Below are 13128 nucleotides of genomic sequence, written 5' to 3' on the forward strand. Positions count from 1 at the left end.
GCTATTTAATTCTTTCCTCTAATACACTGGTAGCTGTGGATCTGAAATGCACACAACTGAGCCAGATACAACATTGCAAAAACAAACTTTTCATGAACAGCAGAATATTATGGCTATGTCAAGTATTTCCTTTTCCTTTTGAGGAGTGAGGGGGGAAATGGCTGATGAATAAAAATTCATTTCTTTTACTTTTGTTGGATGTGGTTCAGATTAATTCTCTACTGCTTTAACACCACATACCTTCTCCCGCCCTTGATATCTATCTTCCCTGGAATGACCCCACATAGGCAGGACTAAATAATGAGTATTTATGACATCAATAAGGACCATTTAACTCATCTAGAGCAAGGACAATGCCTCCAGAGATGGTCACATATTTCTACCTTTAGGGAAAGGGGGCACATTTTCTTTCCTCCAAGATTCAAGATTACAGTTGAGGGGATCTCATCTGGGATAACCCTCTTTAAATTGCCCATTTAAAAATAGAAGTCTGCAGTATAATTCTTCTCCTCTTTGATTTATTTGCAAGTCAAGAAAAAAAGCAGTAAAGGGCTTGGAACCAGCACCTACAGGGCCATCATTCATCAATTCTAGCACATGTTTTGCCCCATTTTCCATTGTATCCAGGGTGGGGAGAATCAGAAAGTGGGGTGACTCAGACAAAACACTTGTAAATCAACTCTCTTTAGACCCTAGGCAAGCACACCAACTTCCTACAACAACCAACGTACAAAAATACATAAAAGGGGGGAAAGTCTTGCCAAATGAATAAAGACAAAACTTAGTGGTCAGAATCATACTACTGATTTATATTTGCACAAGGGAAATTGCAAAAGCCTTGGCGGCAAATAGCAACTCATTAACAAGATACTGTTTGCATTTCTGAGTCCATACCTAGGAATTCAGTCAGCAGCTTCTAAATAAGCAGCAATTCTTCATCAAAATGTGTCACTTCCCTTATACAGCCATAAATCAGCAACAACATTTTGACCAGTGATTGTAAAAAGGAAAAGCAGTAAAATAAAATGCAATACCATCTGGAAAACTGATAATAAAAAAACCCCCCAATACCTGGAGTTTAATATACCTGAGAAGAAAATTTAGTCCTATTTAAAAGATATCCCAATTATTAGTTTCAAAACATGTTATATTACATAAACATAGCAGAGAAATATCTTTCTCAAAGTAGTATAAAAACAAAATAGTAAGCAGTTGTGAAGTTCAACAGTACCTTAGAAAAATGATGGTATTGCTGCAACAGTATGAAAAAACAATACTGGAGGAATTTCTGTTCTTCCACATTACAAATTCTATCCAACACTGCAGTTCAGAAGTACATACACTTGTACTTCCATGGGAGTCTTTGTCTGGTAATTTGGAATCACTGAGCTGATTACTATGCTAGTTTTGCAATATAAACAACCTCACACTCTTAACAAAAGAATACCATAACCTTCCAGACCAAACCTTCTAAAAGTCTTATTTTTTAAAATATCCATATGCATATATGTATCTTTTTATACCTATTTTTTCATACCTGTTATTAACTGATGCCGTTTAGTTTTGTGGTGACTGTGCCCCTGGAAAGCACCAAAGCTCTGTTAAAAACTTAAACCAAGAATGTACATTCAGGGAGGGATGGTGGTAAGAAAAGAGACAGGTACATGGAAAGATGGAGATGGTAGAATGCGTGGAATTACACACCATCCCATCATTCCTTTCTGACAGTGTGTATTATTTAAACTTATCCTTGCGATGATCTCACTTACAACACATCAATACCTAAGTTTTGTATGCTTCAGAAGACCCATTCTTTCCGAACAATAAATTTCAAGAATGGGGGAAAGGATTCGGGAAAGCAACATTAGCAAATATGGGATGATCAAAAGAGCTAAAAGTTACCTGCTAACAGGTCGGTACTGGATGCCACCAAACTGCTGCGCTTACTGTTTTAACCACAAGGGGGGGAAGTTTAGAGAGGAACCCTCTCAAGGATTTTTCACAAGCTTTCTTTCTTGCCATCAGAAAGGGGAGAAGGGAAGTTTTTCTCTGCATTGTGTGACTTTTTTTTGGCTCCTGAAAAGTTTTGCAAAGAACAGTAAGAAAGTGTGAACTGTTAGAAACATAAGAAAAAAGGAGTAGACATAGCAGAACAGTATTTCTTTAACAACCACAAATTCCCACCTCAAAAAATCAATTTATCAACAGTGTATTAAGCAAACAAAAGACATTCAACTGAAAAGTGTAATATGAGTGCTGCAGAAATTCCCAACAGTGGTCTAGGCCACTATAAGAACATCCCAGAAATCACCCTCCAATGTCAAAAAGACACAATTTAAAATAAAAGAGAGAGAGAGAAAAACAAATGGGAAATGGTAACATTTTGTTATAAATCTTACAATACTTTAGAAATTCCTAGGACAGTTAAAAATTAAAAATAAAAGAGACAGTAGCAGCAGAGGTTACCTGTCCAAGCACCTACAATTCCATAGAGAGAACAGGAGTGGGTCGTGAGTCTCACACCAGCCAAATAGCTCATAAATCTTCTCAAAAAGAGCCATGAGAAAGAATTGTACATGTTGATACATCTTACAAAATGGTAAGCCCTTACACACTTAACCCAACTGGGCTTTGTTTTTTTCTAAACCGGGAGCTTATTAGAAGTTTAAAGTAACTTATTCCACTTATTGAGTCTGGTAAGTGTCCCATGCAGCACTTTTTAGTAGTGTCTTTTGTTTTTAAGGATTGTGGATCCAGATCCTTTTTCTTAGCAGATCTTCTGTGTGAGTTTTGCTGCATAAAGTCACTGAGGCATGATCACACAGCTTTGAAGTTGAATGTAAAACAACAAGAAATGCAGTCCACAAGTCTTTCCATCATGCATTACTTGATGATCACAATATTCCAGAATGAGAGGATTTATAAATGTATCAATACATCAAACCATTAAAGATCTGTAAATACAGAAAGCTATAAACACAATTGGAAGTTCTACAGAATACAAAATGTATAAATGCAACAATCTGATCTTCAAAATTGACTATATATGGACACACACACACACACACACAGAGGAACAAAACACAAACAGAGCACATCAAAATCCATCATTTTTCACCACCACCCTGCCCCTCTCTGTCAATTGTAATGGTACATTGCAGTATTGCAGACACTGTCGTAGCTAACTTAATTACCATTCACTTGAAATAACGTTTCAAACTATTATATACAGCGTTGATTCTCTTTGAATATTTAAGGAAATGCTCTATAGGGAAGTGCAACATGTAGCACTAACCTGCCTAGAAAACACATCCTGGTTATTAACAGTTCACTTTTACCTATCAGAGATGCCTTGCTTTAGTGTAACTACAACAGGCACAGAAGGGAAGGAATCAACTGTTGTTTCTTAAATACAGTGTGTCCTGTGAAGCGTTTTGGAAGAAATGTCAGCTTCTGATTAAATGAAGTGTAAGGCTTTCCTTCTCCCATATATTATCCAGTCTTCTCGAATGCCTGTACAATGAGTTCAAGACCATCTAATGACAAGCAGATGTAGCAGTGCAAAGAAAGTAGTTTGTGTTCTGTTTGTGTATTTTTTTAAAAAAAATCTGTGCTTTATACTGTGATAGATTAAACCTATGAATTGGTGGGGGGGGGGGGGAGATCTGGAAATTATTGTTGCCAGAACCTCTTTTGCTCAAGCAATGTAGAAGTTTAAGGAAGCCCCATATGAGAACTATCAAGAAATTACCAGCTTCTTTTTCCGTACTGTTTTGCTTCTTGTGAATTTTCTAACGTTCTGTCATTTAACAAAGGATTAATGCTTTGCTCATACTACTGAATGATGCGCAGTGCTGCAAGTATATAAAAAAATTCAAGTAGATTTTCAGGAGAACCAGTATCATCATATAACACATATTTACCAGGTAGAGGGTCCTTATTGAAAAAGTGAGAAAAACCACTTGATGTTGCATTTTTACATTAAACAACTCTTGTGTTTCACACTTCAAACTTGGCATTTGATTTTTGCTTCATCAGCTTAATGCCAACAGTCAACCTTCTACTTGATTTTAATAATTATGTTAATATTTAATGCTACAAAAAGCCATTATTACATTTTGAAAAAACAAAACAAAACAAAAACATCAAAAACTGTACAATCAGACATTATCAAACCTTCATGAAAGCAGATTAACACTTTTTTGTTTATTGCCTTCTGATGTCTCTCTGAGTAGTGTCCACAATTTGTGTGTGTTTAAATCTGTTTTAAGGTAAGACAGCCAAGTGGAAAGGATGGGCCAGAGGGACAAAGCACTGAATCTCAGAGGGCAGAGCAAATGTGCTCCTTTGAAGTATCCAGGTAAAAGCACCATTGCATACATATGCTGTTCATCTTCCCAAAACTCTTCATATACCATTTTCTTGTTATAAACATTTTACTCCAAGATGTTCTTGTTTTTTTCAAGTAATAGGGTTTGTATATGTATATATATCTAAAGTTTCAATGCTTGTATATACACTAAAGAAAATAGGAGCGAGAAGTGGGTGAGGAGGAGGAAAATGAGGCCATTAAAACAGACCCAAAGCTGCTGTTTTTGTTCTTTTATCAAATTTAATAAGCATATGCACAGCCAGAAGTATCAGGGATGGGTGGAGGTTGGGAGAGGAGATCATCAGGCATTCTGGGAAAAAGAGTGACAAACTGGACAGACAAAACCAATGACATAACAAAGCAAAATACAGACATATACATAAGGGCCTGAGATCCATGTATCTGTGACCTTAAATTATATTCCCATTCTGGCTGGGCCTTACTGGAAAAGTGTTTCCTAAAACCAAAACCTGTTATTTCTTTTCAGGATTTACCCTTAGGAAAGTTAGGATACTTTAGGCCTTCTATATAGAAAAGTTACTAATAACAGTAGTAACATATTAAGTTTAATCCAAAGTAGTTTTGAGATTTGCAACCACTTCAGCCCTCCTCCACACCCCCTCCCACAGTATTCTAGGTAATAGGCAAAGCATTTAGCTGTTGCTGTTTGTCTTAAATAGTAGTAGTGTTAAACAGTATGGCTATTTTAAAATCTGGCCACCATTTAAGTTCAGGCATAGAGAAGAAAGTGTTGGACAAGCATGTATTAAAAATGAAGCATTAACATAGCATATATATTGCAAAAAGGACGAGAACACTAAGAAATACAAGTCAATGCACATTTGTTTTAAACTAGTGTTATTTTGTTCCACATTGGATTAAACATTATTTTGTACACCAAAAGTTAACAGTGCTGTTTATCTTTGCCTTTTGCGCAGAAAAACTAACAAATTATAAAAAGATCAAAGCCTTGCCACTTCCGCCATCAATGGACCAGATGGAAATGTATACATATCCTTCTCCATCCCTTCCCAACCCAGGACTTAAAATTACTACTAAAATCCCCACATTAGAACCTTTCTCCCAAGCAAAGTCATTTTTGTTTTGAATATAAGTATATGGTGACAAACTTATCTTTTAATACTGAAATGGTCACAAGTCTCGGGATTGTTTTAAAAGTTCATGCTGAACTAATAAATGGTGCACCCTGTTAAAATGCCTAAGGGCCAGAATTTATGAGGCTAAGGGCTGGTTGTCAGGGATGCATGTTTACAGATCCTATTGATGTTAGATGTGAAATGTTGATATTTAGAACCCCTGAAATAATAAAAAAATTGGCTGCCATAACATCTCTCAACTCCCGTGAGACATAAAACAAAGGGTATAAAAAAACTAAGAGAACTGAGCTCCATTGAGGTGAGGGGACGGTTGAAAATACACAAATTCACAAGTGTTTTTGGAGAGTTAACATCCAAATTTCAAATTATAAATGAAGCCAAACATTTCCCTATGAACACACATGCTCTGCAGTGAGTTTAAAAATCACAATGGCATCCCTAATAGAAATAAGAATTGCCCCTTCCCATTCTCTCCACACAAATGCAGTCTTTTAACAGGCCATTACCAAATGGAAATCAACAGTATCAACTAAAGGTATGTTCTGCAAGAGTAATAAGTAGCAAAAGCAGCATTCACAGAACATGCTTGTTTGATTTTGATTCCCCGGCTAAAACCCTCACCTCACCTCCATAAGCTGCTTTGGATAAACAGCACTACATGTTGTTTTTTTTAAAAAAAGTACAAGAAAGTTGGTCATATTTATTTACATGTGGCATCACTCCACCAGGAGCTTAATCTCATTGGCTATTAGCTGGTTCATGTTAAATATACCCCCCGGGAGCTTGGTGAGCAACTCTCTCTCTGTGGTTTCAGGGTCACTGTCGACAGAGCTGGAGCTGGCACTCATATTGTCGACAGTGGCACTAGCTGGAGGGCCCAGCTCTGGCTCACTTGTCTCACTAGCCGTGGACACCACAGAGAGCAAAGACATGCGTCGTGTCAAGCGACCGGGTGGAAGAAGGGAAGCGGCATAATCCGCTATGATACCAGCTACATCTATATTACAAGCCTTGTCAAAGGCAATGAAACCTACATTTGCATTGGCCTCACAGACGTAGAACGAGCCATCATCCTTCATCAGGAGGTCGATGCCACACACATCCATCCCCAAGATATTAGACACTTGAATTGCCAGCTGCTTGCCTTGTTCACTCAATGAGCACATCATTCCTATGCCACCTGGCAAAACAAAGAAGACAGGTTTTAGGATGCAATTTTGTTCCCGTTCAGCTGTTGAAAAGTGGAGGAAATACTCTTCCTGAGCTAAGGCAGATCTAAAAATCCTTGGGCTAGATAGACAACACTGTGGGGTCTCAATAATGAATAAATTTGTAGCACTGGTGCAAGCCACTAGGAAAAGTCTGGGGGAGTCTATATCCAAAAAATAGGGCAGGTGTGAATGATAAAGAAATGAGTCTTGTGCTCAACGAGGATATAGAAAAATTGCGTGGGGGAAAGTATACAATAAACAGAGACTGCTGTTGATTTCAATGAATTTGTGCGTTAAAATGTGAAATTCTGTTTGTACAGAATGTTAACATAATTAAGGTGTGTGCATACAAAATAGCCCTGAAAATGAATATTCTTTTAAAATTGAAGTTTGAACAATAGTTTAGTATAGTAATTGCAAAACAATTAGCCAGCTCTCCAGCCGAGCAAGATCACTGTACCATGATATTCCTGACAGTTGAACATGTTTATGTTGCAAGTCGTAAATATGGAGGTGGTGTTTTCAGGTCCTATAGCTTATGTGTATACCACTTTTCAGTAACACTGAAAGTAGTTCTGACAATAATACACTTAGATCCATAGGCAGATGATAGTTTATAGGCATTTCATTCAGCATTTCTTGCATTTGAGAAACAAAGCAAACGAGGAAATGAAACAAAATAGGCTTAGACGAAGAATGAGGGAATCATCAAAACCAATGCATATATGTTAGTTCTTGATATAAGATCCATCAAACAAGTGAATGACAGAGGAAAAGACAACAGAAAAGGACAAAGTTGGTTTTAATATGGATCTTCTAAAATGCCTAAGTTTCTAGGTGTAATGAATGATTATGTAGCCTATTACCACTACCCACAAACAAGCGACATAGAGGTTTGCATCAGCTGTATAAAATGACTGCATAAACATTAGCTACACTTTTATTCTTTTCTATGACTAAATATAGCCATTTAAACTGACAGCAACTAATACTGTATCCTAACAGTTACTGTATCTCCATTTCTTTCAAAGTAGGTCATATCTTCAATTATAAAATCATAATTTTATTGCTCTGTCTGACACCCAATTTATTTATAACACTTCTTTGAATGAAACACTTTAGGGGTTAAAATCTTCCTTTGTGCGTATTACATCCAGCCAAGAGTGTACACAGCACCATTCTTACCAAGTGAGCAATTGCTTTGCATTCTACCATCTGTTGAGCAACGTAGCATAGTACCCACTACACGGCCTCCTACCACGATGACTCGCACATCTTTGCCATGGGACTCTTGGACATATTTTTGGAACAGATAAGGGGCCTCATGACGAATTAGGTGGCTCAAGTCTGCCAAATGATGCTTGTCTCGTGCCAGAAATACAGCTTTACCTGCATCAAGAGAGAATACAAGATGAAAAGGACTTAGGTTTTTTTTTCTGTGTACTTCTAAAGGGAGAAAAGAAAGTATGTCTATACTGCTTCATTCTTAATGCTATAAAGGCCATCCTGGCAACACTGGTATATGAATAAATACAAATAAAAATGTGCAAAGCACTCTGCACATTCAGTGCTATAAAAATATCAAAATTCAAAAAACATTACCTTAAAGCAAACTCACAATTTCCAAGGCTTATTCCAGTTCTCAATTCCCTCAGTATAGGTCTGCCAGTATCCTTCAATCTTGGCCTGTACATTCCACGCTATTCTAGGAGTACTAGGTTGCAAGAGTGTTTTGCAACAGGTTTTGGGTTCTCTAAACACATAAAACAGATGGCTGCACCAATCACAGTCCAAAGATGACAGAGATTCCAAGGTGCTGCGTACTATTAATTCATGAATTAAAAAATAAGTGGCAATTGCTAATTACAGTAATTAGTATAATAATCAAACAATATAAAAATCATTTAAAACAGCTTGCCAATTGCAACAGCCATGATACAATCATTTTAATAGTTTTCTGCAGCATTATTAAATGCTAAATACCCTGCAGATGTAAATATCCCTTTGATGAATACAATCGCATTTAGAAAAATATAACTAGAAATATAAATTATTATCGCTTAAAAGGTTCACGGCAGGTAAAGTTAGTGACTTTCATAAGTAACCAGAAATACCTCTGAACATCTGGCTTCATAATAGTGGTTGAAATCTGATTTGTGTAGCTACATCTGCAGAAGGGTAATGCCATCACCAGCAGGGAGATAAAATACTTCCTGTTCTTCATAGAATCATAGAAAAGTGAAGTTGGAAGGGGCCTACAAGGCTATCAAGTTCAGAAACTTCAGGGGATCCAAAACGCTGCAACCAGATGGTTAACTGGGCTGGTTACAAGGATTACATAACCCCATTGTTACAGCAGCTCCACTGGTACAGTTCAAAGTGATGGTTTTAACCTATGAAGTCTTAATGGCTTCGGTTCAAGTTATTTTAAAGACCATATCTCCCTTTAAGAGCCTGCCCGAGGGTTAAGATAATCAGCAGAGGACTTTCTCTTGGTCCCAGCATCCTTTTTCTCGGTCCCATCACCTTCAGCAAATTGGTGGGGACATGTGAAAGGGCCTTCTCTGTCACTGCTTCCAGACTCTGGAACTCCCTCCCATGTGAGGCCAGGATGACCTGGCCCCATATTTGTTGTCCTTCTGCAAGCAGGAGACGACCTTTCTCTTCAGGCAGGATTTCCTTTCGTGACTTACTATCTAAAAGGTATTTTAAAACTGGGGTGGTTAGTATTTTATTGTTTTTAATCTGTTGCTTTTATTTAACATTTTAACAAAATATTTAATTTTTAAAAAAAATATGAATATTTTTTGTTTTTAGCTATCTTTTTAATGATATAAAAGTAGCCTTTTCTTTTATGTAGAAAACGAACACATAACTTCATTTTTCATCACTCTATTTCAGTACAACCATCTCCACAAGCATTCAGTGTTAGACTTGCACTTGGTTAGTTTCCCAAAGGAAAGGGACTACTCAGCAGCAACAATAAGCTATGTAAGTGCGCAACTACTGTGAGAGAAACACAAATTCACTCGCTGTGAAGTCACAATTCAAGCTTCTCTGAGTCTGTCTGAATTAACTGGTCACACAGGGAGAGGAGGATATTTGCTAAACAGTCTTGCTTGCAGCTTAACATAGTTCATTTGCAGCCCTGCAGCAGGCACCGCTACAGAAGAACTACTTAAGCTGTAAACAAGGGTAGAGTGGCAATTCTTTTCCCCCCTTGATCTCTCCCCCCCCTTTTTTTGGCTGTCTAGCCCTAGCTCACTAGAGCTGGTAACAAGTTTTTTAAAAGGAAAAAAAGAAATGGCTTATTCAGTCTAGAAGGGAATGGCAGAGAGCAGTTTTCTACATCAGCTCAAATAGTCACACTACCTTGAACCCATGCAAATCCAATGATTAAAAAAAAAACAGTAGAAGCCACAGTGGTGGAGACAAAAACCCACCCACCCTTTGCCAAATAAAAGTAGCTGGATAGCAACAGCATAATGCAGGGGATTCTAAACTTTTTGTATTCATGGCTCCTGAGCGGCAGCAGAGCAGGAGAGGGGCAGGGCGGGAGAGAGCAGGAAACAAAGAAGCCCGAAGGAGCTGGAACTGGCGCTACATACTGTACTCCGGAACAGCAGCAGTAGGAGCAGCATCACCATCATCACTGCTCCCAGCTACACAAAAAAACAAAGAGCCTTCCATGTTACTTCTGGCTGGCTTAGCAGCCCACCAGGGAGCCACAGGGCTCCGCAAGGACTGCGGGTGCTACAGCACACACTTTGGGAGCCCCTGGCATAATGCCAAATGTCCCTTGCAATGGACGATTCCAAAGACATTCTTGTAAGGTATGGATGCAAATCCCTGCTTTTGTCATGCTCCCTGGAAATGATGACTTTCGTTCCTTACCTAACTTGCACCAATTGTCTAAACTGAATCATTTGTATGAATTACCTAAAACTAAAACTAATCTGAACCATCACATGGACTGGTTATATCATTTTTTAAACAACCAGCCAGTCTTCTGTGCTTGTTGTCTCTCTGTGTACTTTCCTTCTTTTAAGGGAAAGATTCTAGACTTACAATGATCAACCACAACATTAACACCATCTAATACAATGTAGATTCCTCTTGTGCTGCCAAATCAGCTCTAATGCATTGAGGCATGGACTCTACAAGACCTATGAATGTGTCCTCTAGTATCTGGCACCAAGACATTAGCAGCAGATCCTTTAAGTCCTGCAAATTGTGGACTGGGGTCTCCATGGATTGGATTTGGGGTTCCAACACATCCCCCAGGTGCTCAATCTGATTGAGATCTGGGGAATTTGGAGGCCAAGACAACACCTTGAACTCTGTCATGTTTCTCAAACCATTTCTGAACAGTGTGGCAGGGTGCATTATTCTGCTGAAAGAGGTCACTGAAATCAGGGAACACCATGCCATTAAAAGTTTTCATAGCCTGCAATAAGCTCTAGGTACATGCTACGTGTCAAAGTAACATCCACATAAATGCCAGGACTAAGGTTTCTCAGTAGAACATTACACAGAACATAATATGGCCTCTGTCTGCCAGCCTCCTTCCCATAGTGTATCCTGCTGCAATCTCTTCCCTACATAAGCAATGCACATGCATTCGGCCACCCACTTGATCTAAAAAAACCCGAACAAACCAAAACATAATTCATCAGACCAGGCAACCTTCTTCCATTGCGCTATGGCCCAGTTCTGACACTCATGTCACCACTGCAAGTACTTTCAGTGATAGACAAGAGTCATCAAGGGCACTCTGACCAGTCTGTAGCTACACAGCCCCATACACAGTGAACGGTGATGCACTGCATGTCCTGACACCTTTCTAACATGGCCAGTACTAAGCTGTTCAGCAATTTGAGCCACAGTAGCTCTTCTGTCTGATCAGACAAGACAGGCTAGCCTCTGCTCCCCATGTGCATCAATGAGCCTTGAGTACCTGCGATCCTGATGCCAGTTCACTGGTTGTTCTTCCTTGCACCACTTTTGGTACATACTAACCACTGCATACTCAAGACTTGATATTTTGGAGATGCTCTGACCTAGTCGTCTAGCCATCACCGTTTGGCCCAGGTCAAAGTCACTTAGATTGTTTTGCTTGCCCATATTTCCTACTTCCAACACATGAAATTCAAGAACTGACTGTTTACTTGCTGCCTAATGTATTCCACTCCTTGACAGGTGCCACTATAACGATATAGTCAATGCTATTTACTTCACCGGTCAGTGGTTTTAATGTTGTGGCTGATCAGTGTATATATACTTCTAAAAGCACACACTGCCCAAACAACAGAAATCTTGATGGTTGTTGTGGGTTTTTCGGGCTCTGGCTGTGTTCTGAAGGTTGTTCTTCCTAACGTATCACCAGTCTCTGTGGCCAGCATCTTCAGAGGACAGAACTCTGTGCTCTGGTGTAGTTTGCTTGGGAGTGGAGTATTTATGACTGTGAGATAGGCTTTTGTCCTTTTCAGGAGATGGGTGATTAGTGTGTTTTGTGGTGGATGTATTGTTGTGATAAGGAAGAGAGATTATCTGTCACTGTGGTCGATGGGTGTCATTAGCTGGTCTTTTGTGTGTAGTGGTCCCCGATCCTTGTGGCTGGGTAGAGTTCGTTGACCTTTTGCACGCTGTATTTTTCAGAGCTGCCAGCCAAATTTTGTTGAGTTTTAAACTTTCCACTTTTTTGTTGAAGTTCTGCTGGTGCTTGTGATTTTCAATGGCTTCCCTGTGCAGTCTCGCGTAATGATTGCTGTTGTTGTCCAGTATTTCAGTATTTTGAAATAGAATTTCATGTCCAGCTTATTTTAGGGCATGTTCAGCTACTGCAGATTTTTCTGGTTGTTTTAGTCTGCAGTGTCTCTCATGTTCTTTGATTCTGATGTGGATGCTTCCGTTTGGGGTTCCAAAATATACCTGGCCACAACTGCAAGGTATCCAGTATACTCCTGCAGTGGTAAGGGGGTCTCTTCTGTCCTTTGCTGACCATAACATTTGTTGTATTTTTGTGGTGGGCTTGAATACTGTTTACAGGTTGTCTTTTTTCAAAAGTTTCCCCATGCGGTCCGTGACCCCTTTGATGTACGGCAGAAATACTTTATTTGTGGGTGGCTGTTTTTCTTCTTCAGTTTGGTGTTGTTTTCTTGGTTTGATGGCTCTTGTAATTTCATTTTTGGAGTAGCCATTTGCCTGTAGGGCCCAATTCAGATGGTTGAGTTCAGTGCTGAGAAACTGAGCTTCACAGTTCCAATTTGCATGGTCTACCAGTGTTTTGATTATGCTTCTTTTTTTCCTGTGGGTGGTGGTTTGAGTTTTTGTGTAGGTACCGGTCTGTGTGGGTGGGTTTTCTGTAGACCTTGTGTCCCAGTCGGAGGTCAGTTTTGCGTAGGACCATGACATCTAAGAATGGGAG

The 13128-nt window shown here is 39.0% G+C and overlaps 1 protein-coding gene across 21 annotated transcripts in view; it reads right to left on the bottom strand.

Annotated features, from left to right (window-relative positions):
• The window catches only part of RIMKLB (ribosomal modification protein rimK like family member B), an 86951-nt gene that overhangs the window by 17338 nt on the left and 56485 nt on the right, over nucleotides 1-13128 (bottom strand). For 10 of the 21 annotated variants that reach the window (XM_020777328.3, XM_020777329.3, XM_078386679.1 and 7 more), the window contains 2 exons: nucleotides 7887-8090; nucleotides 4593-6670 (listed from right to left, as the gene is read on the bottom strand). In XM_020777328.3, coding sequence (XP_020632987.1) covers nucleotides 6207-6670; nucleotides 7887-8090 — 668 coding nt within the window. In that variant the 3' untranslated portion in view covers nucleotides 4593-6206. Of the gene's footprint in view, nucleotides 1-1537; nucleotides 1581-1902; nucleotides 2077-2466; nucleotides 2955-3361; nucleotides 3855-4592; nucleotides 6671-7886; nucleotides 8091-13128 lie in introns of those variants that run through there. The other 11 variants (XR_013542346.1, XR_002298950.3, XR_002298947.3 and 8 more) reach the window with 4 other exon arrangements.

The sequence above is a fragment of the Pogona vitticeps genome, chromosome 2, assembly GCF_051106095.1.
Source record: "Pogona vitticeps strain Pit_001003342236 chromosome 2, PviZW2.1, whole genome shotgun sequence".
In the NCBI taxonomy this organism is placed as follows: Eukaryota; Metazoa; Chordata; class Lepidosauria; order Squamata; family Agamidae; genus Pogona; species Pogona vitticeps.